The sequence below is a fragment of the Charadrius vociferus genome, unplaced genomic scaffold (genome assembly GCF_000708025.1).
Source record: "Charadrius vociferus isolate BGI_N301 unplaced genomic scaffold, ASM70802v2 scaffold50, whole genome shotgun sequence".
NCBI lineage: Eukaryota > Metazoa > Chordata > Aves > Charadriiformes > Charadriidae > Charadrius > Charadrius vociferus.
Genome location: NW_009646445.1, coordinates 427,625 through 454,973, shown reverse-complemented (window position 1 = coordinate 454,973; position 27,349 = coordinate 427,625). Strand labels below are relative to the sequence as shown.

Genomic DNA, 27,349 nt, shown 5'->3' with positions numbered 1-27,349 from the left:
GGAGCCTGCTCCAGCACAGGCTTCCCATGGGGTCACAGCTTCATTTGGGTATCCACCTGCTCCAGCATGGGGTCCTCCACAGGCTGCGGGTAGATATCTGCTCCACTATTAACCTCCGCGGGCTGCAGGGGGTCAACCTGCCTCACCGTGGTCTTCACCACAGGCTGCAGGGGAATCTCTGCTCCAGCACCTGGAGTACCTCCTCCCCTCCTTCTTCACTGACCTGCAGAGGTCTGCAGAGTACTTTCTGTTACATATTCTTACTCTTCTCTCTGGCTGCTGTTCACAGCATTTTTTTCCCCCATCTTAAATATGTTCTCACAAAGGCAGTACCACCATCGCTGATGGGCTCAGCCTTGCCCTGCGGCAGGGCACTCTTGAAGCCAGCTGGCGTTGGCTCTGTTGGACGTGGGGGAATCTTCTAGCAGCTTCTCACAGAAGCCACCCGTGTACCCCACCCCCCTACCAAAACCTTGCCATGCAAACGCAATACAGTAGCGAAGGAGGAAACAGGGAATTTACTAGATTGGTCACCAAATTCAGAGACCCTTTTTTGCAAAGCTACCTGAGGCTTGAGTGTGTGGTAACAGCCCGGTTCGCAGCAGAGCTGAGCTGGTCTAGGAGTCCATAGGGTTTGCGCTCTCGGTTTCCTGTCCCAAGGGGACTTGCTTTGCAAAGCCAGCATTTTACCGTGCGTCCTTCCTATGGATCCCCACCACGTTTTCTTCCTCTTTCTTGACTTCTTTTAAACATTAAAAAAAGACTACTCGAAGGAAATCTCACCGCTATGGGACTACTTAGAGTAGTCCCATATAGAGTGCTCTGTACTTCACAAAGTATGCATGTGGTGAGTCGTTATTCCTGGAGTCCACAGCTCAGAGCATTTGTCGCACAGATGAGGGGCTCCCGTGAAATCGGGCTTTCCATACAAACAGCACACAGGTGGGGACATCACCTGTTGGGCAGGCGTCCTCATTAAATGAGTATTTCTTCTCCGCTCCAATATGCGCACACACCACTCACGAAGACGGAGAGCCACCACATTGAAAAAAAAAAAGAAACAAAAGAAAGAAAGAAATGAGAAGAAAGTTGCTGTATGAAAGCAAACTCAAATGGTGAGCATGCATGATATTCATTGCATAAAGCCTTAAAATAGCTTTGTCATGATACCTAAGCTGGCCCCCAGGAAACGTCGTCTGCGGGTTTTTTTCCGAATTTTTGCAGACAAACAATACCGAGTAATTTGGAGCTCCTAGAATGGAAAAACCATAAGCAATGGTAATTATGAATAGGATTTTAAAAGGCAACCCACGTTCGGGAAGCACTGGCTGCTTTTGAAAATCCCACCTTCTGTTTTGTAGTATATGAGCAAGGAAAAGATCAGAGCTATGAATCAGCTGCAGATTTAGCTCAGCAAATTGAACAAGCTTTGCAAAGTACCAGAGGCCCAGACACCACCGGGTTCAAAAGCCAAATTCAGTCAACCTCTCCAAAAAGAAAATGCATCAAAATCATCGTGATGAAGTCTTAGCTGAGCACCAACATTTACACCAGAGACACATAATTTAAAATCCTGCATCCTTCGGGCTGGATTAGTGGAGATTGAAAGGGTCTGGAGAAGGGAAAGGAGACTTCCTGGCATTAGTGCAGGCTATGGGTAGAACAAGCACTGGCAAAAATAAAGCTGATTTATCTTAGAAAGAAGAATTAGAGGTGATTTTTCTTGCATATTCCTGCATTCATTAATATAGCCGAGGTTGTCCAAACTCTTCTCCCTATCCCGTATGCCATCATTTGAAAGGTGGAGCTTGGGACCAAGGCAAAAACCAGAGCCAGCACGGGGAACGGGATTTCCATGGTCAGAGTGCAGGAGCAGTTATGACTTGAGAGTCAAATTGGAGGAGGGCTGGTTAACGTTGTGATCATTAGTGGTATCAATAGGAATGCAAGCTGCAGTGACGACAATTAATCAACGTTCCTATTCTCCATTGTGAAATGGTGACTTTCAGGGGGCTGCTGGCAGTAGCAGCATCCCCAGGATGGGGATTGCAGCATCCCCAGGATGCCGGGATGGACTGCTCACTCTCTGAAGTGCTGTGGGATCAAAGATACTGCTTTTATTTGACGCCAAGAGCTACCAGCTGAGCCACATAGGGATTTGAAGCTTGGGGCTATTTTTCCGGACTCTAGGATTGCCAGTCCTGCTTTTCTCCTCTTTTCCATCCCCAGCCAAGACCGGTTGTGCACAAAATGCACCAGGGACCGCTCTGAACGTTGAGGATGGGCAGGGAGCGAGGGGAGGTTGTAGCTGCAGGGCCACGTGTGGGTACGGAGCTGTGGGAAGCGGGGTTCACTCTGACATGCAGGTATCAGAGCTGGGTTCCCCCGTGGGCCGTGCGGTCAATGGGTGTCTGCCCGGCAGGCGGCTGTCGGCAGCAGGGAGGCAGCAGGACGGTGCCCATGAGGTGTGTGTGTGTGCTTGTGTGTCTGCTTCTGCATGTGTGTGTGTGCGGTGGGGTAGCGGGGTGAGGGATGCCTGCTGCTCCCCCGGCCATCAGACCTCGTTGCCCGCACGCTGAGCCGTGTGTCATCGTGCTGGCGGCTCCTGAGCCCCTCGCTGGTCTGCCGGGGGGTCAGAGCTATTTTTGTCTAGTGTGGCCTGCCATCATGCCTTTGGGTGAAATAGAAAATTGGGCAGTGTCACCTGCAGGAGTTGGGGCTTTAGCCTTTCTCAAGGGCCGTGTTGAGCGTGTTCAGTGGGTGAGAAAACTTTGACTCTCTAATGTCCCCATTCGACTCTTTACCTTCCTCCACTGTTGCTTCTCTGTTCTCTTCTCCCCTTTATGACACTTACTATTTTTCCGTCCACAGCAAAACAGTTCACATCAAGGTAATTGATGATGAGGAGTATGAAAAAAACAAGAATTTCTTCATTGAGCTGATGAGCCCCCGCATGGTGGATATGAGTTTACAGAAAGGTGTAGTACTGGCCCGCCAGACTAACATTAACGTTCTTCTTTCCTCTTCTCTTCCGTCTCCTTCCTCTTCTTCTCCTCCTCTTCCTCTGATGTCTCTCTGTCTCCCACCGCTCTGCCCTAAACACTGCTGTGCGCACACACCGTGTCACATGGTACCCACGGGGAGGGAGTGATGCTGGGGCGGGGGAGAGGCAAAGCGGTGAGGGGGACAGAGAGAGAAGGATGGAGAGCAGCCCCGCTTGTCCGTGTTTCTGCGGCAGCTTGAGAGGGACCTTCTGCCATCCCCACTGGAGGGTCCAAGCAAATTTTGTAGCGTCAACGGAAAGATGCTGGCTAGAAACACATCTGGCATCTCAGGAGATGATCGCCTGGCCCTGATCCTACAGGGTGTCCTGGTCAGACCCACGTTAGATAAAGACAGGAATTGAGGCCTGGCAGAGAAGCAGCTCCTGTAATTTCTGAGAAGGACTTGGCAAAGGCTGTGCAGCCCCTGGTCCTGTTGCTCTGGAGTGTCTCTGGGAGCGGGAGGCGAGGACAGGGAGGAGCTGATGCCCCACTTTGGTTGACCTGAGGGCTCAGAGCAGCTGTGTGCATTGCAGGGGTGCTGGAGGGAGCCAGGTGAGCTGGCAGCAGGGAGAAGGGGCCAGCCCTGCTCAAGCACCCAGCGTACTTCCATTCGAGCAGCGGAGGGCATTTTAGTCCCATTGTGTCCCCTTCGAAGTCCCAGCAAAGCTGTCCTCTCCCGGGGAAAGCTGCATCCTCGCTCGGGGAATAAGTCAGGGGGAAGAGGCAGACGGTATCAAGGAGAAAAAGCAATAAGATGTGCTATTTTAAAAATAGAAATTAGAAATACCAGCCTCCTCCACAGCTGACAGAGCTGTAGCCTGCCAGCAGAGACCCACCTCACCCCACTGGGGAACGTGTCTGTGAGTACCCATCTCTCTCTCTTCTCCTCAGGCTCCCAGCCCAGAGTCCCTGCAGATTTAATATTAATTGTGATGGTAGCAGAAGCAATTGATCTTCCAGCTAAAACTCAGTGGGTACCCCAGGGTGGTCCCTGGTGATTTCCAGGCAGCCGATACCCTTTCTATTACCATGTGACACTGAAAAAACTGCGCTGCAGACGTCGCCTCCCACTAACCATCAGCAAGGTCCGACCTCCCCCCTTTCTCCCTCCTTCCTCACCCTCTCGCCAGCCCCCTCTCTCCCTAACACCCTCCTGCTCCCCAAGAAGCAGCTGTGACAGATGCCCCGTGTCTCACAGGCACACTGCCCTGCCGGGAAGGGGCTGCGTGCCGTGCCAGGAGCCCGCGCCGCCACCGCTGCTGCTGCCGCTGCTGCTGCCTCCTCGCCTCCGGCCAGCTGACCCGCTGTACATGGTTGTCTCTCTTGTTGTCCCTACAGGAAGACCGTAAGGGTTAAGATAGTAGATGAGGAGGAATACGAAAGGCAGGAGAATTTCTTCATTGCCCTTGGTGAACCGAAATGGATGGAACGAGGAATATCAGGTGTGAGATCCTTTATGAAAAAAATGAAATAAGAAAAAAAATCAGAATCAAGTCTCCAAACCCCAAATCTAGAAAATATAACCCTCTTTCTCCTCCTTCCCCTCCCTCCTTTTCTCCTCCTCCTGTAGATGGATCGACTTCCATTCTCCGCGCTCCTCTTTTCTCGCTCTCGCCCTGTTTCGGTGTCATCTCTGCCTTTTAGAGCCCAGCTTACTTCTGATCCTCCTTTTGTGCAATGCTTGAGCCTCAGAGGCTGTATTATTTTGATTGGGTTTCCTTGTCTTGATCTGTTTTTGTTCTAAGCACACCTTTGCTGTTCTCCCCTTTCCTGCTCCTTTGCCAGAATTTTTGGGAATGTGAAAGGCAAGAGAAGGGCATAATGCATGGCTGCCCCTTCGGCCCTTCCCGTATACCCCCCTGTCCTTCCCTCTGTTGTTGCCTGCCACTGGCATTGCCTTGGTGCTCTTGGGTCCCCTATGAGGTGTGGCGAAAAGCCCGTGGGAGAAGAGGGAAGGTGTGAGGTATCTTGTTTTGCTTTTATTTTTTAAAATGGTTTTCCATGTATTTCATCTAAAAACGCCCTTAATGTGTCACAAACAATCACAGCCTGTTGTGCAGAAGGTGTGGAGCTCTGCTGAGGTCCTACTTCATCAGCAATAAGAACCAGATCTCCCAGCAGAGCAGGATTATAGTGGGAATAAACCCTGATTTATGGTTGTGCCTTACCTAGATGTATCTTTGTCCTTGCCTTATATATGTTTGACCCCGTTGTCATTGAGCGAGTCTTGCCATTGGCTTCATCAGTTTTGGGGTAGCCCAGGAGGGCCAAGCTTTAAGCAGAAGCAATTTACAAAAGGGAATTCAAATCCACCTTCTGGGTGTCTGCTACAGAGTAGAGACAGATGTGTGTGCCCACAGGCTTATTTCTGCTCCCATGTGCTCCTTCTCCAGAGATATTCAAAACCCACCTGGATGCGTTCCTGTCCAAACTATTCCAGAAGGGTTGGACTAGATGATCTCCGAAGGTCCCTTCCAACCCTGACCATTCTGTGATTCTGTGATATGGTGCTGCTGCAGGTGATGGGAACACCTGGCAGTTGCCCATACATCGCACAGATTTCCCTTGCTGAAACGTCTCCTATCTCTTATCTGGCCAGCACAGCAGCCACCCTCTGGCCAGTCCGAGATCCCATCCATGGTTCTGTAGGACATTCAGGATAGACACAGCTTGCATTAGCGTGACAATGTCATATAGCATCTGTGGGTTTGTAAAATGTAAACCCAAAGAGGATTCATAGTTTAATGCTGTTAGACCATCTCCTGCAGCCTGCAGGCAGTGACACACACTGGGTTTCACTGTGTGTTCAGCACAGACCCTCAGGTTTCACCAAAGTCCAGCTGCCCTTGAGTGGAAGCAGTGACCAACCTGCCATATCCCATAGGGTTATGTCCCAGCAGTTAATTGCCCTCCAGGGTAAACATGTGTGAGCACAGCTTCTAGGTAGAAGTTGTCTGGGCTCAGCTTGTAGCCACTAGCTATTTTCCTAGTTTTCTCCATCAGATGAAAGAACTATATAGTGCGCTGCACCTTCTGTGTAGGTACCTGCTCACTGTAGCCATATCACATTCAGATTTCTTCTTGGAAGTTTAAGGAGATTAAGCCCTTTGAATCAGTGTCGGCAAAGTGTTCAACCCTGGATCAAAGTCTTCAGCCCTAGAATCACCCCGGGGTATCTCCTCTCTGCACATGCCCCTTCCCATCCACGGGGCTCTCGCCTCCATCTCAGCAGGTAAGGGAGGAAAATTACCTGCCTCTGACTCTCTTCTGCTTACGCACTTGGCAGCTTGGGGCATCACACTGAAGTCTCTGCTCAGTTGTCTGCTCTCTGTGAGCCCAGCATCCTTTTCCAAACCAGTGAGCTGCAGGATACAGAGCCAGGAGTGGGCTGGGTTTTCTGCAGTCCTGCGGTTCTTCTTCCCGTATAGGCCACATTGCATCTGGCTGAATAAAAACATGTATTTGAAAAAAAAAATAAAATCCAAATAGCCCTGAAGGTGGTTCCGTTGTAAAATGTCCTCGTTATTATCAGGACTACAACGCCAGTATTGTGTGTTGTCGCGTTTACACCAGCGCTGGCTGGAGTCAGTGGGACTGTCTGATTTGCAACAAGCACAGAGGAGATCGGAGGCAGGCGAAGTGATCTGCAGCGCAGAGCCTGCGGGGCAGCTGCTTCCCTTGACGGAGGTGCGGGCACATCCTCGGACGGACCCTCTTTACCTGGAGGAAGGGAAGGACCATGCTGAGGAGGAGATGCGGAGCGCTGGTGGGCCTCCTTAGAGAAAAGTCAGAGGGAGAGCACCATGGTTTTAATATCCGAGAGGTGGGAGGTTAAAATGCATTTGTGAATGTTGCTGGCACAAGGTGGCACAGTCGCTACACTAATTCTGGAAAGATCCCCAGCTCTGTAGCACTGCGCGCGACGTGGTGTCTCTGAGGAGTGTGCCTTGTGCCTGGGATGAAGAATAAGGAGCGACGCGAGGCTTTCCCATGCAAAGCATGGGGAGCGATCCACAGCAGATGCTGTCGCCAGCAGCTTGACGGGGCAGCCGGCTCCCGGCGGAGAGGAGGCAGCCTGGGATGCGCACGAGCTCGGGAAGCATACAGCATCGGGAAGGGATGCTCATGCTGACCCCTGCACACATCTTCCTGCTATCATCACGCTGTCTCAGGGGCAGAATTCGGATGGTTTAATTATTGCAAAGCACATGCATGACCCATACGGCCCCGTGGGCTGCAAGGGCAGTGCAGCCGCCTCGGTGCAAACTGCGCGGATGCTGCCATTGCCCCGCACCCACAGACGGGGGGAATATCCCAAACCACAGCCGCCTAGCTAGGACTTTGCTTGGTTTTGTGGCGGTGATGCATGAGCCCCCATGCGACTCACACAGCGAGGGCATAGCACAGCTCCTGTCTCTCCAGGGAGGTTCAGGCCGGGTTTGCTTTTGATGAAGAGTCTCTCTGGATTTCAGCTACCCACGCGTTTGTTTCCAGCACTGCAGAAGACGCGGTTTTTCTTCATGGTGTGTCCTCGTTTTGTTGTTACTCCCCACTTAGCTCTGTGACACTGAACCGGTGCCCAGGGAGCTGCAGAGTATTGGGTGTTCTCAGATGGCTCTTCGCAGTGTCTTCAAAACATCTTTCTGACCCAGCTGGGAGCAGGGCAGTGTTGGGCACTTCAGCTGACGGGCACTCGTGTTTGGAAGTGATCTGCAATCTGGGTCAGGCACAGACAGCCAGTCCATTGCAGTCATGCCAGCCTCATGTTGAGGGCCTGCACTTGCCCCAGGACCTCCCCATGCAGAGGGCAGCTGCTAGCTTGCCTTAAGGGTACAAGCTAGGTAGCAGTGATGAAGTCGGTGATGAAATGTGGTGCCCTGAAGGGAAGGCAGAGCCGACAGCAGGGGGAGTAGACTGTGTGCTTCTCAAACCAGCCTGGGGCAGAGTTTGGAAGTTTAAACAGTTTTTTTTTTGGATGCAGAAGTTGGTCTGGAGCCCCGTGCTATTCAAATCCCATGTGCTGTCCCTGAGGGTACCCACACTGCTGCTGACTGTGGTGGCAGTGGTTTCAGATAGACAAGCAGCAGAAGGGGATAGCAGGCGGGAGCAGGGTTTGCTATGGCATGGTTGATTTGCATTACTGGCTGCGCTGTCCCACGTATGTGCTGGTACGAAGCAGTTGCCACCAATCAAGGGAATATCTGCTTGCCCTGGCAGGAACTGTGGGCTGGAGGGGAATGACCTTGTCTTGGGCTGCACAATTAGGTGAGGCTGAGTATCTCCAGGAGGGTCACTGTGAGGGCCAGAGCTCAGCGAGAAATTCATCCTATTGCTCTTGCTGTTTCCACCTGCAAGCACCTTACCAGGGAAGAAGCATTTCTGCTCAGGAAGCTACCTGTGGTGGTCCAAACACGAATTCCTCTCTTCAGGTTGTTCAGGGCTTGCACAACACATAACAGCCACTGAAACAGCCTTTTGACTGAAAGAGCCTTTTGACCGAAACATTTTGCATCATCTGCAGGTGCTGCTCCTCACTGTTCACCCCCAATTATATCAGTGCCATGCTGCTTTGAGCCTTGGGGCACTCAGTTGTTAACCTTTGTCATAAGGAGAGCTGACCACTTCTGTTCTTTACTTTCCCCCCTATATAGGCGTTACATCTAGAATACCAAACTTTGTCTTGCAACCCATTTATTCTTTTTCACCCATTGCTTTCTGCAGCTGGAGATTTTCAAAGCCTTTCCGATCATCCAAACAAATCACATCAAGTAGTTTTACTTTATTTTACTCTAGCAGCACTTTTTGTTGATGTGCTGCAATAACTCAAGGAGATGAGAATAGATCTGCGAAGGGTTTCTTGCCAGCCCGGTCTGTGATGAAGACCAATACTGACTCGGTAGTGGCATATGAGATGCAAGGAGCACTGGCAAAGATGGCGCTTGCCGCAAGCTGATTATATCAAAGTGAATGAGCAAAAAGAAATCAGAGGCTTTCATTCTTTGCTTGGCAAAGATGGTAAATGTTGCTTTTCTTTTGCCTCTTGGCCATCTCCCAGGTTTCCTGAGGTCTTTTTTTTGTCTTCTCCGTTTCTAAGGAATTCATCTCTGAATCCTTCTTGTCTCACCTTTCCTCAGTATGTGTGGTGATGTAAACTGAATCCCTGTCTACTGAGCGCTGCAGGGCTTTGAAACCTCCCAGCATCCTGGGCCACCTTTCTGTCCATCCTTTTTGCAGCACCTTTTTAAAGTGTTCCTGCATTGAAATGAGTCTTTTCCTTTATGACAAGGTGCTGTCTGTTGGTTTGACTCCTGCTCTCATGACAGCTCTGGTATCGTGTCAGCTCACAGCTCGGACTGAGGATTTTACTGCTGTCAGCCTAGCAGGATTTTGGAGAAATATTTTCTTCACACATCAGTTTTCACACTTTGTCTGCAGTCCTGGATTACAAGAGAAAGACTTGCTTTGTTTTCCCTGGATAAAGTCAGTCTTCTGCTTAAATTGTGGTTAACCTTAGTGTTGATGGAGCCTAAAAGGCAAGTGAGGCTACTTCAGAAGATTTCACTTGATACCACATAATGGTGAAAATAGCATTTGGAAAAAAATTATGTTTCATAAGGGTGATGGGGAGTCTGCTTGTGAGAATTCAGCTTGTGGCATAGCGGTGGAAGATTCGACCTCAGGGCTGGTGCGTGAAGGCTTGAGTCTTGAGAGTTACACTTTGTAAAAGGGAGCGACGTCCTTCAATGCAAAATTTTGCTTCAGAAAGCGTGTCTCCCACAAGATGTGACTTCAGTGGAAACTGGAGCACAGATGGCTGGCGAGCACTATTAAACAGCTTGCTGGCATGACCTGGCTTGCCAAGATTTTGTCTGAAGTCCTCTCAGCCCTCCCAGCGCAGAATCAACTGGTGTGGACAAATCTCATAACACATCTCCTTTTAATCAAGTGTCAGCACCCCTGACGGGAAAGCTTCGTGCCCCAGAGGAGGATGTGGCTGGGAGTCACCGAGTAAGGATTAAACTGCGAAGGAAGAAGGTTTCCTAGCTTGGATCAGTCCAGCAAGTTATCTATATCAAAATATTGACGAAATTATGTGACTTGGTACAAAAGTCCATGCCTGCAGAAGATAAGCTGCATCGATACGTGAGCATATGTGCTGCAGATTTCTGAAGTGTGGGCAGATGCTGAGAAACTCGTTCTTCCATCAGCTGCTGATGGGAATAACAAAGAAATGTTAGATTGCTGTTACCTCCTTCCCCGAAGGTTTAATAATTTGCTTGCAGCTCTGTGATTAAGCTGAACGCTGCTGATTCTCCTGATGGAGAGGAGTCTCTTGGAGTCTGCGAGAGCTTTGCTATTGACTTCAATAATAACAGCATTCAGGTTAATGCTGCAAAATCTCTGCCTTGTTAGCCTATAAAAAAACATGTTTATAGCTCTTCACAGTCCATTAGGGAAACAGTTTGCTCACCTCAGTGAGCAAATCTGGAGGCAGAGCCTGTGGACAGTTACACCTGGAAGATGGGGGATCCTTGCCTCTTTGGGGAGCTGAGCCCGCGGTTTGCATGGTCACTGAGCTCCTCTGGGTGCGCGCAGGGGAGCAGGCGATGTGTTCTCCTTGCCTTTTGCTGCCTGCGACTTCCCTGATGTGTGACTGAGGGTGTCCTCAAGATCCAGCCTCCTCTCCCTCATTTCAGCTCGCTCTGGGAATCCCAGGCCTTTAACGAGGATCCTCTTATCTGCACAGTGGCTTCCTGGAGTCTTTAGGGATATTGATTAGAACAGATTTATGTTAATGAAGAATGAGTCCAGAATAAAGCATGCAGCGTGGTCAAATCTCTCTCTGAGGTAAACAGCAGAAAAAGGTATTTCACCATTTAGAAAAAGACTGGGACACTCATTTAGCACAGGATTTGCAGGATTTCCCAATTTTTGGTCTGCTCCCATCCCAAACCCGGTTCCTCTTGGCTTAACCTTCCTTGGCCTCAGTAGAGTTAAAGCAGGAGGGAATTCAATTCCTGATCTGTAACCCCACACCAGCATGCACATCACAGCAGGATGTCACCCCAAAGTACATGTAAAACATGCAGATGAAATTGTTTATTAGTAATTAGCTTTTTTAGCAGCTAAATTTGGGTCTAAATTGTCCCGTTTCAGGGGTGGCAGGGGAGGCAGAGTTCACGCACGCAATTTTGACTTTGCCTAATAAAAAACAGGCCTGCAGGGCAGAGAAATCCCAGTAAAGGAGGAACTGGGACCCAGAGCTGAAGGCTTTGGGTCCCCTGAGAGAGTCAGCGTCACCTACCCTGTCTGCGGGCATGGGTGTGTGTCTGCGCTCACGTCGTGCAAGGGTTAGGTGAGGGGTACTTGGGACTGCTATTTTGAATTTGACTGTGGAGCTAATTTTAGGAGCTCCCTGTAAGAATACACATGTCAAACCTCTGGGACTACCTGAGATGCCAAGAGCAATGGAGGTGGCCTGGCTTGGCCCCACGAGGAGCATGACGTGCAGAGCAGGAGTTGCGGGAGGGGGAGAGGTGCCCTGGGGATGGATGGAGGGATGCAGGGATGGAGGGATGCAGCCCAGGCTGGAGTCAGCGCAGGGAGGCTTGTGGGATGGGAACAGCACGGGGGCCGTTGGCGGGGCTGGTACAGGTACAGCATCCCCAGCTGGACTGTCAGGAAACATCACAGGTCAGGGCTAAGAACACATGAGCAGATGCGTGTGCAGGAAGGAAGCTTTAGTCCGTGAAATCATTTTCTTGCTTGCATGCACAGCATTCACTCAGAAATATAAAGATAAAATAATCCCTGGGCTTTCTGCACGCTGTATTCTTGATGGTTCATTCATAGCTTTATAGGCTTCTTCAAATATTCATGTATCATATCATAAGTGAAAGGGAGAAAAATAGTTCTTTTGCAGGCTCAAAAGCAAATGGGGAAAAAAATAAACTCAAATCCCAGAGCACTAGAATAACAGTTTTAAAAAACATGAGGAACCAATGATTTTTTTTTAATAACCACAGTAGCTTAGGGGCCCAGTAATATTTCATTATATTAAATTTGAACACCAAATCGACCCATTGTACTAATGCTTGTAATTGCAAAAGGCAAATTAAATTTCCCCACATTGTCTGGAGAACCAGAAGACCATGGAATTGTAAGGAGGCCATGGAGCTGCCGCAGGACAGAGCTACAAGGAGACTCGAGATTCTTGCTACAAGGGGCAGTGACAGGCCCTGCTGGAGGCTTCCAGGCAGAGCTGTGTGGAGGACAGGAGGTGGTGTGGGCAGGTCAAACATCCCATTGCTTCTCATGGCACTGAACATGCCTCAGAACGTATTCACGAATGGTTCCCCCAAAGGTTTTCAACACTCAAAAGGAATCGACCCTGAAGCACGAGGGATGCTCAGCAAGGAGCCTCCTCACTGGTCCTTCCCCTTTCACTGCGCCTCTACTGCCCGCGCGGACAAGGGAGATCCTCCCAAGTGCCCACGGTATTTGCAGCTGAGGAGATGGATAGGTGGGTGAAGATCTTGACTAGGACGATGCCTCTCGGCAGGCTGTTGGGAAAGCTGTGCCTGTGGGTGCTGCCCGAGGGAGCAGAGATGTGACTGGGAGCCGGGACTCAGGATTACTTTCCCTGGCTCTGCCGCTGATGCGCTGTGCGACCTTTGACGAATCGCTTAGGAAATCACTTTTAAACCAGCACGGATACAATTAGGTGCCTCTGTATAGAAGTGCCTGCTTTTCAGAGGCCTGAACCGGCAAGCCTGGGTAAATTAGCACTTTTGGACTCCAGCCCACTTCTGAGTTTGCAAAATGTTCCCTTTAGCCTCTCTTTGCTTGCTTCACCATCTGTCAAATGGGGCTGTTAATACTGACTCAGTCTTTGTACAGAGTTTTAAGCTTCTGAGACTAAAAGTGCATGATAATAAGTGTTAGTAATTACAAGACCGTCATCGCATGCAACCAAGTCTTCGGGGACCAGTTTGCTGTTTGAAGGACAGGTAGAAGTCAAAGCTAAGGCATGGGGCTGATGTCTGGCCCCTCTCGAAGCAGGTTTGATATTTTTTGCTATACTCTCCTGTAGTTATTTTGAAACTTGGATGCAGGCTGTGGATTTCTAGGGATAACACTTAAGAGGGATCCAGCCAGATGTTTCTTTGTGACAGCTCCGGGGAGTGGGTAAATCAAGGCAGGGAGGGCCAGGAGGTCACTGCCTGAGGCAGCAAGAGGGCTGGTCAGGTCCTTGCAAGAACCTTTGTCCCCTTCTCCTCCACTTCTCCCACCTCTAATCTCGCAGGACAGCTCAGTCACATCTCCCGGGAGGCAGTTGCATCCTGCTGGGATGACATTACACGGTACGTGCCTGTGCAGCACTGTCGGGCAGACCTGCAGCTGGGAGCAAAGAGCCGGGGGGACTCAAAGCGGTGATGCTTTATGAGTGCCTGTGCTCCTCTCAGCACCCTGACCCTCTGGGAGCGGTACCTGTGGGGCACAGGATAGGCATAGGTGAACCAGGGCATCCCAGGGGATGATGCACGGCTGCGTTACCCCCTGTTGCATTTCACACTCGGAGGCCAGCACCCATTTTATCAACACCTTCCCCTGATGATGCTCTTCTCAGTGAACTGCCCATGGCTCCTGGCTGCCCTCTCTTTTCAGCCACCCATGGGTTTACCAGGGCCTCCCCAATTGTGCCAAGCCCCGTCACAACCACACGCACTCCTGGCTGAAGCGGGGGCATTCCCCCCTGTGCCTTCAGGTCAGTTTGGGTCATGTCAGGCCCCCATGGCAAGTGTAACCATCCTCCCCTACTTTTCCCTTCCCCTCCTCGCTACTCCCCACCTGCATCCCATCCCTCTGCCTTTGCTGGGGGGCTGGGGGGGGACTTTGGGGAACCAGCACCCCGGTGCTCGCCGGTGCTTGCCAGCCTGCTCCCCATCTCGCTGCCGCGGGGTCTGCTCCCCAGCCTGCACCCGGCATGCAGCCCTGGCGAGCTCGCACGCTGCTTTGCGCCACGTCCATTGCTCACTGACAGCTGTCATCTGCAAAACCGCTTTTCCCCTGGGATATTAACTTTTTCCCTCTTTTCTTCTCTCTCCCTCTCTTTCTCATGTTCTTCTCTCCCCACAGCCCTGCTGCTCACCCAAGGTAAGTGCTTTTTCTCCTTTCCTCTGCCCGCTCTGGCTCTGTTTTCATCCCCTTCAGTCAGCCCCCTCCCCCCCTCCCCGTGTTTGTGTTTGCTGTGTTGTAGACAACCCCAGCTCATGGTGTTGACGTCCAGCAGGAACTAGTTAAGAGCAATGCATTAAGAATATGACAGTGATTGATTGACATCTAAGAGCCTTCCCCATATTCCAGATTTTTCCCCGGGGTTGCAGAAGATGACCCAGCCAGGGCTGCAAAGCAGAACACGCAGCTCTTACTGGTCCAGGGCCACGGCTCGACCCTCTCTTCAGGCAGCTCTGGGGCTTGGGTTGTGCTGATGAACTGGGGAGCATGGGGCTTTTCTGCAGGGGAGGTAGCACTCCTGAGGGACGGGGCAGTGTTGCCTGGGGTGGGTGAGGGTGCTGGGCTGCACAAGTGTCCCCTTCCCGTGCAGGATCAGGCCATGCATCACCCCTCAGTGCACGCACCAGGGTGCTCTTCATCTCCTGCCCTGGAGTGTCCCAGGGGTGCACCAGGGCAGCACTGCCAGAGCAGGATCAGCATCAGCACCTGATCATCCCTCTCACCTTCAGCTCTGGCTCTCCACTCTTCATCTCCTCTCCCCATGGCAGGTTTTTACATACTGTTTTTTATATACATTACATTTTTAATACTGAGTCCCCCCCTCTTCCTTGCCCGAAATCCCTGTTACGCCAGTCTCTCTTGATCCCACTGCGGTGCGATGTTCGCCTCCTGCATTTTTCTTATTCCTCCAATTCCAGATATGATTACAGTTGAATTTGCGCTAAAGAAACATTTGTCAAAAGATAAGGGCGGGCATGCAGGGTGCAGAGAGGAGCTGGAGTCTGACAGGTTTGCAAGCAGAGCCGAAAACCAAAGCGTTCATCACGCCTGAGCTGTGCTGCAAATCAAAGGAGCAGCATCTGCCGCACAAGCTTCAGTCTCTGCTGCTTTTCGAAGGATGCCAAATCTGCTGCGCAAGGGATGGCCTGAGCCCATCGGATAGCGGGCTAATTAGGAAATTGCTAGTGGCAGGCAGAAGTCCCCAGCTCCCCAAATATCAGCTTAGGGTGTTTATGGAAAACTCCTCGGAGCGGTTTGGACGTTTTCCTTTGTTACTTCTTCAGGTCTGGGAGGACTGGAAATAAGTTGAGCACAGCCTCTTTCTCAGTAATTTCATTGCTTTAATTCAGTAGCCGCTTAATTTGATCAGAACCCCGGGAACCAAATAATTTCTATTAAAATAACATAACTTTCCTCCCTCTGTTGTGATCCAGCCTGATTGCTTTTGGCAGCCACTATTGGAGAACTTGGTCACCAGCTATGGAAAGTTGCTTCCCAGTTAAGAAAGAAAAGCATCCTCTCTGTCTGGGAGGCGAGGAGGGGTGGTCCCTAGGGTCCCCCCCACTTGCTAGGTTGCCCTGGGGTACCCCTGCTTGCCGGGGTGCCCTCCGTGCGTACAGCGCGTGCTTGGCCCACGGTTTTAGCTCGCGGTGCTCGGCCCCCACGCGCGCTACAAGCCAGCAGCTGGCCGGCGAGCAGAGCCCCGCTCGCCGCAGAGGCACGTGCTGGAGTGTCACTCAGCGGCAATCACGGCTAATCAGCAGGGAGAGAAGCGACGTCCTCGTTTAGTCCGTGTCATGTTAGATTTAGATTACACAGATGAGCAGAAACCAATTCTGAACATTGCTAAAGGTTATACAGTATAACACTTTCCTGCAATTTTACAATTCATAACAAACAATATAAACACAAACATCAGATGTGTGCAATTCTAGAGATGAATTCCTGTGGTTCAAAATTATGAGACAGTTTTATTCTTCTATGGACCCCAGTATGAAGAGTTTGCAGTAGTCCTAATTAAATACAAAGGAAAATACTTTTTGTTGTTTAGTTTTGGAAAGTAATATGCCAGTCAATGCACAAAGAGAATCTTCTCTTCTCTGTAGAAAGAACAGGAATTGTTCTCCAAAATGTTGGTCGGAGACTGTCAAAATAAGATTGCAGAAACTATGATTCCTAGCACTGAATGTCTTCCTCAGTGGTCGAAAATTCTGAATAATTAGTAATGAGATAATGTCTAAATTAGAAGTATTTGAAATAAAAATAGCATCTTAACAAAATAAATGACTGCCCACAAAAAATGAGTCGCAAATCAGGCTTATTATATTACTTCATCTATAACAAAATGTGCTAATTGCCTCCATACCAGTGATAGTCATCCCATTTGTTTTGGTTTTGACTAATTTAATGGCAAACAGATCCATTAGACTGCCAACTGCTGCTTTAATGTCATGCTTCAAATGAAATAATTTTGCAAATGATATAATCTCAGAAGTCAGCTTTGCTTCAAAACATAACCTAGTTTTAGTTAGTCAGGGATTTTGCCCAGTTCTGGCTGCAAAAGAATCTTATTTTTGATATCATAATAGGCTACTGATAATTAAGCAGTAAGTCATTCAAGATTATTTTCTGTTAACAACAACTTAAAGAAGTCAATGAACACAAACTTTTGACAAAAAAAAACCCAACCCAAAACCTGCATTATTGAATGTTTCAGTGGAATTTCATGGTCATGTTCCTCATGCCCTCCCTCCAGGAGCAGCTCGCACAGCTTTTCCCAGGCAGTGCCCCTTTCCCCGGGGCTGCATCCCTGGGAGCGCTGGGCACCCTGGCTCTCCTCCGCAGCCCTGGGGTGTTTACCCTCCTGTGACACCTCTTTAGCATCCCTGGTGCGGCCAGCAGCGGCACAGTCCCCGCTCACTGTGGTGGCCACATCTCTTTGCCGAAGCCCTTGGGATGCCCAGATGGATGAGCCCAAGAGAAAACATCTCTCTTGTCCCAGCAGCCCTTACCTGGGGGTAAATGGGAGATCCTGGCTCTGCCCCCGCCCTCCCTGGGAAAACAGGGCTGTGAATTTTACGCAAGGCAAAGGAACGGGGCAGGGGAGAGCCTTTGGCACGGGTTCGGCTCAGCATTTTTTTTCCTCCAAACTGTCTGAGCCAGACCAGCAAGGCTGTCCAAAGCTTTTGAAAGCTTCTCTGGGCCAAGTGTCCAGTGCCAACTGTTGGGGCTGCAGAGGACCACAGTAGTATGGGGTGGCTGTGGAGTGACTTGAGAGTCAAACCTGTTTTGTTTTTTTAACTGCTCTGATGCATAACCTTGAGTTTTGGCGCTGGCAATGATCTCTCCGTGCACTCTATACAGGTAAATATTCGATACCAAAGTGCAAAGCTACTCCAGTTGTCCCTGCCATTGCCAGCAGTGAATGAGCTGCTCTGGTGGTCTTTCCAGCCTTTGCAAAAGTCACTGAAAGCCTGAGCAGAGCCTTGGCTTGCAAGTTTTTGGGCTCGGGAGGCTCAGGTCTTTAAAGGGATGAGGAATTGTTTAAACAGTAGATACTTTTCTACCTTCATTTCCACATATTCACATATTCGAAAATATTTCGAAATATGTTTCTTTACTTATGCATGAAAACTCATGGGTCCACTTTGCGGTGGAGGAGACTGGGGAGCAGAGACGCCGGCTGACTGGCCTGTCGGGGATAGTCGTGTCAACAGCAATCTTACGGCAGAGCCAGCAGTGGAATAATGCGCAGTTCCCAGCCCTGTTGTGCCTCAGCCTCCCTCTCATGAATGTGCAGCGTTTCCCAGTTAGCGTTAAGGACGCTGGGGCATGTATATGGGATTTATCACGCCTCAAAAATAGCTTTCAGGGCTAAGTAAGCAGATTCCTCCCTTTTTAGAAAGCAGCCTAGGCTGCCGGTGCTTGTGCATGTGTTTCGGTAAAGGGCATATCCATATGCTAACCTCAAAAGGCAGAGTGTCTTTTAGCCAGCAGTCTTCCCCAGTTGTGACTGACGGCTTGACAGCACTCTGGAGAGAGGAACTCATTCATGCTCACTGTTTACTTTGTTTAGCCAGGATTATATTTTATCGAGCCGCAACAAAGAAAAAAAATCCCGTTTTAATTTCTTCCTAGCAGTGCCGTCCCCAGAAGGGGTGACCTTCATGCAGATACACGCCTGCCCTAGAAATGGATGGAAACGAGATAGCTCTAGGGGTGTGAAATGGCCTTCATAGCAATCTTTCATGAATACATTGCTGGTTTTAATCCAATTTATTCAGCAAGTGACAGGGAATAGAAACTGGTCCGTGGCTGTTTGGTAGTCTTGCAGCATTGCCTAGGTGATGGGTACTACCTTTCTAGCGGTGTTCCAGGGCCTTCCTGTTGCCTGCTTCAGCTCAGAAGGTGTAGCGGCCAGATTACCCTATGGAAATGGGTTTTATATAACTTTGATTTACAATGTGTCTGGAGCAATTCTGGGAGCGATGCACGATGTGAGAATGCTGCTCGGTACTCCCCTTTCTCCTGGAAAAAACAAAAACAAGAGGAGGAGGGGATCTGCTTACGGTATTCTGAGCCCAAGAAACTGCCTACCATGTGTAGGTCTGAAAGCGCTTTGAAAATAGCTGCAGATTAAGTCCCAGGATGGGTCATTCTGGTGTGGGTGAGAGAGCTGGAGTGAGCGTGGCAAGGATGTGCCCAGCAGGGCTGCAGAGCACGGCGGTGGCAAGACCATAACCAGGAGCTGCTGGCCCCCCTCGTCTGTCCTACCTTTAAGGGTCTGAGTTGACCCTGATTCACAGAATCACAGAATCTTCAGAGTTGGAAGGGACCTCTAGAGATCATCTAGTCCAACTCCCCTGCTAAAGCAGGATTGCCTGGAGCACATTACTCAGGACTGCACCCAGGCGGGTTTTGAAAATCTCCAGAGAAGGGGACTCCACACCCTCCCTGGGCAGCCTGTGCCAGTGCTCTGTCACCCGAACTGTAAAGAAGTTTTTCCGTGTATTTGAGTGGAACTTCCTATGTTCCGACTTGTGCCCATTGCCCCCCGTCCTGTCACTGGGAACCACTGAAAAGAGTCTGGCTCCATCCTCCTTCAACCCACCCTTTAGATACTTCTATGCCATAATAAGGTCTCCCCTCAGCCTTCTCCAGACTAAAGAGTCCCAGCTCTCTCAGCCTTTCTTCATAAGGGAGATGCTCCAATCCCTCAATCATCTTGGTTGCCCTTCGCTGGACTCGCTCCAGCAGTTCCCTGTCCCTCTTGAACTGGGGAGCCCAAGAATGAGGCAGAGTAAGTGAGAGCGCAGCGGGGTTTAACCAAAAACCTCTCCTTACTTCCTGCAGGCAAGCGTTGGGTCCAGTGCCTGGTGGCTGTCAGCTGTGGCCATTGCTACAGCCTGAGCAAAATCAGACTTAAGTCTCCTTCCTCCCACCCAACCTTTGATCTTACCGAACCTGTTCATCTCCCCCATGTGTAGCATCTCCTCTCTAACCCCTGGGCTCCCTGGCACGAGGAACACAGTCCCTTGGTGCAGCCCCTGGCTCAGTAGCCCCAGCTTGCCTACCCTTAGCAGCCCGTGTGTGCTCCGGTAGCCCAGATGACAAGTTGCGAGCACACACCTATGTGCCAGAGCAGGCAGGGTTTAGGGGACCCATCTCTCCCCACATTCCCCTTCCCAGGGAGGAGGTGGAGGCAGCCCAGGAGGTCCTGGCAAGCGCCTGTTCTTGCTGGGGATAGCCAGACCTTATCAGGCTTAATTGGGGTTGACAAGAGGGAGTCCAGGGTGCAATCCGCATTGAAAAGTAGGTACTGATGCTGATACAAACAGAAATTAGGCTAGTTAATAATTAAGCTGCAGCTTGGCAGCATTCACCCTGACAGACTTGACCTTCCAAATTAAAAACCTGTCTCTCCCCCTCCTCCCCGGCCCCTTGTGTTTTATTTATCACAGCCCTTGGTAGTATTCTTTGCAGACTACCGCACCGGGGTGATGTGTGACACACCTCACTGGTGCCCTGTCCCTGCTTCCTGGAGGAGCCCTTCCAAGACCCCTATCCCTACACCTGGTCCCCCAAGGAGTTGGGGGGCCAGTGGCTACCATAGCCTGCGTGGGAGCGTACCCCACGCTTGCTGCAGAGACGGTGGCCTCCTGTGGCTCTGCAGCCAGGCTGGTGCACCCTGCTGCTGGCTGAAGCACATCCCTGAAAGGCGGGAGCATCGGGAATGTACTCTGCCATTGGGATGTTGCGAGGGTTTAGTCCCTCTCAGCCATTGGGTCTGTACACACTGGGCTCAACTCAGTCGGCAGCATCCCGTCGGAACAGACAGACCCCGCAGGCCTGGAGCAGGTTCAGGTTGGGGGTCTGGGGTTTGGCAGAGGTTGGCACGGATTCCTGCTACAGGGCACTCAGACGTCCTAAACAGTAGGTGGGGAGAAGTGGCGGATTCATGTAGGCGCTTTGTATTGCTCTTTGGAAGTGCTTAGCTCTCCCCTGTAACTGTAGGGCGAGTATAGGTTGGGGCCAGAGATGTATCAGCTGGGCTCCTAAGACTTGTCCTTCCTGCCACAAAGGGCACTGCCTTAATTTCAGAGGACAGCCTGCAGCCTGGGGTTTGGCACCTGCGGGTTACTTGCATGAGTGCATTGAGCAAGGTCCAGCACAACGTTGACACGTGACTCTTAAGCTATATTTGTCTCCTACATTAGGACAGAGGCTCGGTGAAAATACAACGGCAGGTTAAATGTTTTCAGATGCGCCTTTGAAGTTTGTTAGATTTCTGTGCTTTCCTTGCCTGTTGCACATTCACAAATGTGACTGCTTTTTAATGAGGTGTGAAGGAATTACCTCCTTTTTTCATTATCTGAAAGCTTCCTCTATTAACATTTCTGCAAGGTACCCATTTGGAGTGCCTGTGCCTGTTCTCCTGCGGTTTGCTTACAGCTGACATTGAAAGACTTAGCCTGGGAGTGGTGTTCAATCAGCTGCCCCCATAGGACATCCTTGATGTGCCTTCTTGGGCAACCGTGTTTCTTCTCTCTGCGTCCCAGTTCTCTGTATTCACTGCAGAGGAGCTGCGTGGTGACAGCAGGGCCTCCATTATTCATGTCTCGGTGGACATGCTGTCAGCAGGCTGCAGGTCTCCATCGCTGGCCAGCTTGTCACTTCACCACGAGTGGCCTACCTAGGGCTTGAAGGTGCCTCTGGTGGCACTTCTTCCGCTGACAAGGTGCCCTGTGAAACAGCACAAGTCCCGCAGCCCTTCAGTGCTGTGGTAAGTACCAGCACTTTCGCTTCGGTGGAGTGTCTGGTCCCACACTCACATTGCATCCAGCCCCCAGGCTTAGAGCAATCTGTCCGCTCCTGGACATGGACGTGTCGCTTGATTTACTCTTAAGAGCTGCCTGGCAAGTGATTGCCATGCTCATCAAATCAGTAGGGGATCTGCAAGTGGCTTACAGAGACAACAAAGCCACCTGCTAGCAGTAGAAGGTCCGGCCTCTGGCCATGGACGCAGGCGTTCCCATGCAGCCTGCCCGACAGCCTTGGACCTGGCGCACAGTCAGAAGAGATGCAGGAGATCTTCCTCCTCAGAGGCGGGTTTCAGGTCTCACACTCTCCTGCCTGGCACGGATACATAAACCAGCATGAGCAAGACGCCAAGTTCTGGGATAAAGCCATGTTGGATACCGCTCCCTGTGGGGAGGGGAAGGCGTTCTGCACTACGTGGGCTTAAGGACCTGCTTGCAGCTCAGCCTTGCCCAGACAGCTGGTGTCTGTGTGAGGCTCCATGGTGTCTTACCATGCTTTTGTCAAATGAGTTAAAGTGGAGACCGAGGCTTGGTTGCATGTTTTCTCCTGGAGTTGTTAAGCCAAGGAAATTCTGCCCCATATTCCCCATTTTCAGGGCAGCTCCTCCGATTCCAGACATTTGCTTTCTGCGTTGTGCAGCTGCAGCCAGTGGGCGAGAGCCTGAGGGACCATGCCGCCAGCTGTCACCACGGCTTTTCTCATGTAGTTACTTCCCACCGAAGGCTGTAGTGAGCCAGGCTGTCACCGGGTCCGGGCTTTGCAGCCCTGCTGGGATGGCTGCTGGGCTTTTGCCCGGCTCAGTACTGTCAGCACATGTCAGCACGCACTGGGCTCATCTGCCAGGCTGGGCCTTGCAGAGCTGAGGATGCCTCCTCCCCTGAGCCTCAGGTTATGGTGGAGCTCAGATAGGAGAGACCCATGTACGTGGTACGGCAGCTGATCTGCATTTTCAGCGATGGATACAGCTTGACATCCTCACACACTTCCAGGTAGAAGCAGAGAATGGACTTTCATGATCTCTGTCTTGGAAAAAGAGATGTATGTTTCCTCTAACTTCGCGCTCAAGTGAATATATGTAACTTAAATCTTGTTCTTGATGATCATCAGTTGATGTCTCCCAAGCGTAGCGTGAGGCAGCTTGTCTAGGTTCACCCCTGTTTCTGCACTTCTCCAGCTCAGCTGCCCCCTCCCCTCTGTGCTTGCTTGGACTTTTCCCTGCAGTTGCCCCCTTACCCCTCTGGCATCCTGCATTGCCCAGCAGCATTGGCTGTCTTCTCCAGGTGCTGTGCTCCCCTCTCTCGGTATTTGTAAACTTGTGGGGATTCCCAAATCCAGAGTACGCTGTCTTTGAGCTAGGCAGTGATGGTTTTGATGTACGTCATTGATTTCAAATGATGGATGTAGTTATTTCTGCTTCTGTGATGGCTTATAATAATGTCACCTGCTGCAGGAGGTAGTATATATTTTATACACTCTGCAGGTCTTGCAAGGCTTCCAGTCTTTGCAATCAATCCAGCTGGATTGATGACGAGAAGCCAGCTTCATGGAGAACTGATAATTTCTGTGTGATTTTTGGTGCAAAGTATGAGACCTGCAAGAGCCCACATGGGATTGGTCACATGTGAGGCATTACCTGGGCTGTTTGTAAATGCTACAGGAAACCTTGGGTAACATCTGGCCCACTGCTTAGCCAGAAGAAGATGCTCTGTGTTTGTGATACCCCTCCCAAGTCCTGCAAAGCCTCAGCTCCTAATCCCAGGCTCAGCTGGGCCCCGTGCTGCAGCTCATATGCCCCGACTGGTCAGGCACGGGAAGGCCGGGGGAAAAACAGCTTCTTTCCTGAGATGTGAAGGCTTTTCAGAGAGCCCATCAGCACATGTCTGCACTTGAGTGTGTGACTGGGAGGGGAGACTGGGGACAGTGCCAGGGCACACTTCCTGCTGGTTGGGGTGCTCCTTCCCATCTGGGCAACCAGAACCTCTCCAGGTTCCTTGCTGGGTTTGCTGGGGCATCAGCAAGGTGAGCCTGACACAGGGTCATCTCAGCATGCTGCTGACCTGGGGTCCTGGTTTCGTTTCCTCCAGCAGAAACTAAACATCCAGCAATATGGAAAAAACCCCCAGCATTTGGCTCCTGACTTATTTCTTCCTGTTCGTTTTTCCAAACGCTGGGAACGTGTACCTGTGCGCATGTGTGGTTGCGCGCACATGTGTCTGTCTGAGCGTTAGATCAAGCGCTGAGTGGCACAGGGTGCCAACAGTGATTTTCTAATCAAAGGGGAATAAAAAGATCCCGTCTCTTGTTCCTTCAAACCAGGACACGTGCCAGGGCATTAAAGCTGTCTGAAAGGACACTTGTGCCAAATGGCAGAATGACTCGGTACCTCAGTCTCACCAAAGAAGTGGCTGCTGCAGGGATGATGGGAGGGCATTTGTCATACAAGAGCACCAATGCAGGCTGAAGAAATATTTTGGTTGGTGTTTTTTTTGTGGGTTTTGGGTTTTTTTTTTTATAAATTAAAGCCATATTTTGTATGTTCTTGGTGACTAAATGATATTCAGAAATCTTGGCCACTTGTTTCTGTGGTCCAACACCCCACCACTCCCCCTTGTTGCTGCCTGAGCTTAGCAACCAGTGAAGGGCTGCAGAGGCCCATGCTCAGGCCCTGCAGATGAGACTCCATGGTGTTCAGGGCTGGTGTCTACAGCTTGGTGTTGACCTTGCTTTCACAGAGGTGGCTGAGAGAAAGCTGACAGTTGAAGAGGAGGAAGCCAAGAGGATTGCAGAGATGGGCAAACCAATACTCGGCGAGCATCCCAAACTAGAAGTCATCATTGAGGAGTCCTATGAGTTCAAGGTCAGTAGTTGTCCCAGGGGTCCTCCAGGAGGGGAAAGCCATGTGGCACTGAAGAGCAGCAATGGAGAGCAGGACTGAGGGGGCAGAGGGTGGCTGCATGTGCAGGGAAAGGGCTGCTGGAATAGGAAAAGGAGTATGCGGGGCAATAAAGTGTGGGGGAAGCCTACAAGAAATGCCAGGGGATGTAGTTGCTGGTAGGCAGAGGTGGAGGGAGAAAGACAAGGGAGCCCAGAGCCCTGCTGGAAGCAGATGAAGCCAGTGTGCAGGAGAGGGCAGGAGCAAAGCTGTCTCTAGTGAGGCATGGGTGAAGGAAGAAGGAACCTTGTCTAAAGTAAGGGGTGGCAAACAAGCAGGATCTGGTGAGGTTTGAGTCAGCCCATCCAGGGAGAGAGTGGGCCCAACTTCAGTCATGGCCTTGTCTGTCTGGTAGGAGAGTGCTTGTTGCACTTCCACAGTTTGGGAAGGGTCTGTGAGACCACAGTGCACTGCAAGATCAGCCTTGCCCACTAACAGCCACTTTAATTGTTCTGCATCTTTATTCCCACAACAGAGTACCGTGGACAAGCTGATTAAGAAGACAAACCTAGCTTTGGTTGTAGGAACACATTCCTGGAGGGACCAGTTCTTGGAGGCCATTACCGTCAGCGCAGGTGAGGGGTACATCAGAAAACCCACACCAGCATCTGCCGGGTTCGTGTCACCTGGGATGAGATCTGTCTGGGCTTAGGAAATGGCATCTGCCTGGTCAGTGATGCTCAGCTGTTGCATGCATGGTGGCCATCAGCAAAGCCAGTCCAAAGAGCTTCTCTGCTCCAAATATACTGGGCTTTTGCAGATGCATTAACTGGGAGTCCAGGAGGTCCATATTTTGGTGTCCAGAAGGCCAGTTTTCAAAGACTTTACATCCACTGGCAGTGCACCTGCTGTTTCAGTGGTCTGATGACCAGCGTACAGGTAGCAAAATCCTGTCCATCCCATCCTGGCTGGGCTGCTGCCTCCTGGTATGCCCAGTGTTCTCCTGTTCGGGTAGTTCCTGCTGCTGGAAGATGTCCTGTCTGCCACGGCCAATAGAGTCTCTGGGATTAGGGAGGGCTATCACATTCGGACAGCAGATATCGCCCCACAAGACAGCTGCTGGAGGGAAAGGCCCAGACACCTGCTAGCAGTTACCTGGGGAGCCTGAGAGATCTCACTACTTCCAGGGCCAGGCAGCTGTGGGACAGGCATTTTAGGCATGTCCATGCCCTTAATGACACTCGGGCACCTTTCTGAACCTTTCCTTGATGGTTTGGCATCTTTCCCGAAGGGTGTTTTTCCACCCAGCTGTAGTACAGGCAGCAAGCAGGCAGGTGGTTGAGCAGGAGCTGTCACCAGTGGCCACAAGGGCTTCTTCTGACTTGAAAGAAGAGAGGCGGGTTATTCAGTTTTTCTCATTCTAGCAATTAAGAGAAACTGCTTCTGTGGAAACAATACTTCCACCCTTGGAGCAAACAGGCCTGCTTCTCTCTTCCTCCATCTCTTTCCTGTCCTTGCCGTCTGCTCTGTGCTCCCTGCCTGCTTTCTCTTCCTCCAATTTATTTCCATCATCCTGTATTCGCACAAAGACCAGCAGTGCCTCCAGCCTTGGGACTGACCTGGCCCACCAGGCTAATGATGGAACCTCTCCAAGGGGCTGCAGTACTGCTGCTGATACCGTCACACAGATGAGAAATTTTTTGCTGGGGTGCTGCTGGTGACCAGCCCATGCTCTTGTGCAGGAGGACCAAGAGTTTCCCAATTCTACCACATTCTGCTATTTTACCCCCCAAAACGTCACTTGCCTGTGTGACTTCATGGTGTCCTTCAACAGTGATCTCCACAGGCTGACTACATACTATGTGACTGCCTGTGGATGGGAACAGGGACGGGGATGGGGCTACCCCTCTGTGGGTACCACGCACCGCTCTGCCACTCCCCAGCCCTGCAGGCTCTGGGGTGTCACTGGAGGCACTCCTCTTGCCAAGCCTTACCCATCACTGAAGGACCTGGTGTGCCCTGAGCCCACTGTCATGGCCGGCACCATGCCACCTTGTCTGAGGAGAGTAGCATCCCTGGAGCCCTGGGGCGGGGGGCCAAGCATGGGCTGCAGCCCACCTCAGTAATCTTGACCTGCCCCATCATGAGTACTGGACCTCTCCTTCCACATTGTTTGCAGCGGGTGACGAGGACGAGGATGAGTCCGGCGAGGAGCGCCTGCCGTCCTGCTTTGACTATGTGATGCACTTCCTGACCGTCTTCTGGAAGGTGCTGTTTGCCTGTGTGCCCCCCACCGAGTACTGCAATGGCTGGGCCTGCTTCGTTGTCTCCATCCTCATCATCGGCATGCTCACGGCTGTCATCGGTGACCTTGCCTCCCACTTTGGCTGCACCATTGGCCTCAAGGACTCGGTGACCGCCGTCGTCTTTGTCGCCTTTGGCACTTCTGTACCAGGTGGGATGGCTGTGGGGAGGGGGTTGGGTGGGAGAAAAGTCCTCCAGTGGCTCTCCTGCTCCCAGGGAGGTGTTTCTGTCATGGGATGGGGTTCAGGCTGGGAAGGGGCTCCAGAAAGCCCTGTCCCCGGAGAAGGTCTGCACCCCACTTGGTGGCAACATGGGGTCCCTGGACATGGGAGGGGAGGGTGTGCACCAGGAGAGGTCTGTGTCCCTGGCCAGTGCCACACCTGAACCTCTCTTGTGCCCCAGACTTGAAGGGTTGCCCTTTTCTTCTCTTGGACCCCCAGTGATTTGTCCTTCCTTCCTTCCCCAACCCCAGACACGTTTGCCAGCAAAGCTGCGGCCATCCAGGACGTGTATGCCGATGCCTCCATCAGCAACGTCACGGGCAGCAACGCCGTCAACGTCTTCCTAGGCATTGGGCTGGCGTGGTCGGTGGCAGCGATCTACTGGGCATCGCAGGGGCAGGAGTTCCAGGTGTCGGCAGGCACCCTGGCCTTCTCTGTCACCCTCTTCACCATCTTCGCCTTCATCTGCATCAGCGTCCTCCTCTACCGCCGGCGGCCCCACCTCGGGGGGGAGCTGGGTGGCCCCCGGGGGTGCAAAGTGGCCACGACGTTGCTCTTCGTCAGCCCCT

At 51.3% G+C, this 27,349-nt stretch overlaps 1 protein-coding gene across 7 annotated transcripts in view; it reads left to right on the top strand.

Annotated features, from left to right (window-relative positions):
- The window catches only part of SLC8A3 (solute carrier family 8 (sodium/calcium exchanger), member 3), a 98,938-nt gene that overhangs the window by 70,919 nt on the left and 670 nt on the right, over positions 1-27,349 (top strand). Inside the window, exons 2-7 of one of the 7 annotated variants that reach the window (XM_009882131.1) lie at positions 4,383-4,486; positions 14,184-14,201; positions 24,116-24,240; positions 24,791-24,890; positions 26,435-26,710; positions 27,032-27,320. In XM_009882131.1, coding sequence (XP_009880433.1) covers positions 4,383-4,486; positions 14,184-14,201; positions 24,116-24,240; positions 24,791-24,890; positions 26,435-26,710; positions 27,032-27,320 — 912 coding nt within the window. Of the gene's footprint in view, positions 1-2,871; positions 2,990-4,382; positions 4,489-14,183; positions 14,202-21,228; positions 21,247-24,075; positions 24,241-24,790; positions 24,891-26,434; positions 26,711-27,031; positions 27,321-27,349 lie in introns of all 7 variants that reach the window. The other 6 variants (XM_009882147.1, XM_009882123.1, XM_009882156.1 and 3 more) reach the window with 6 other exon arrangements.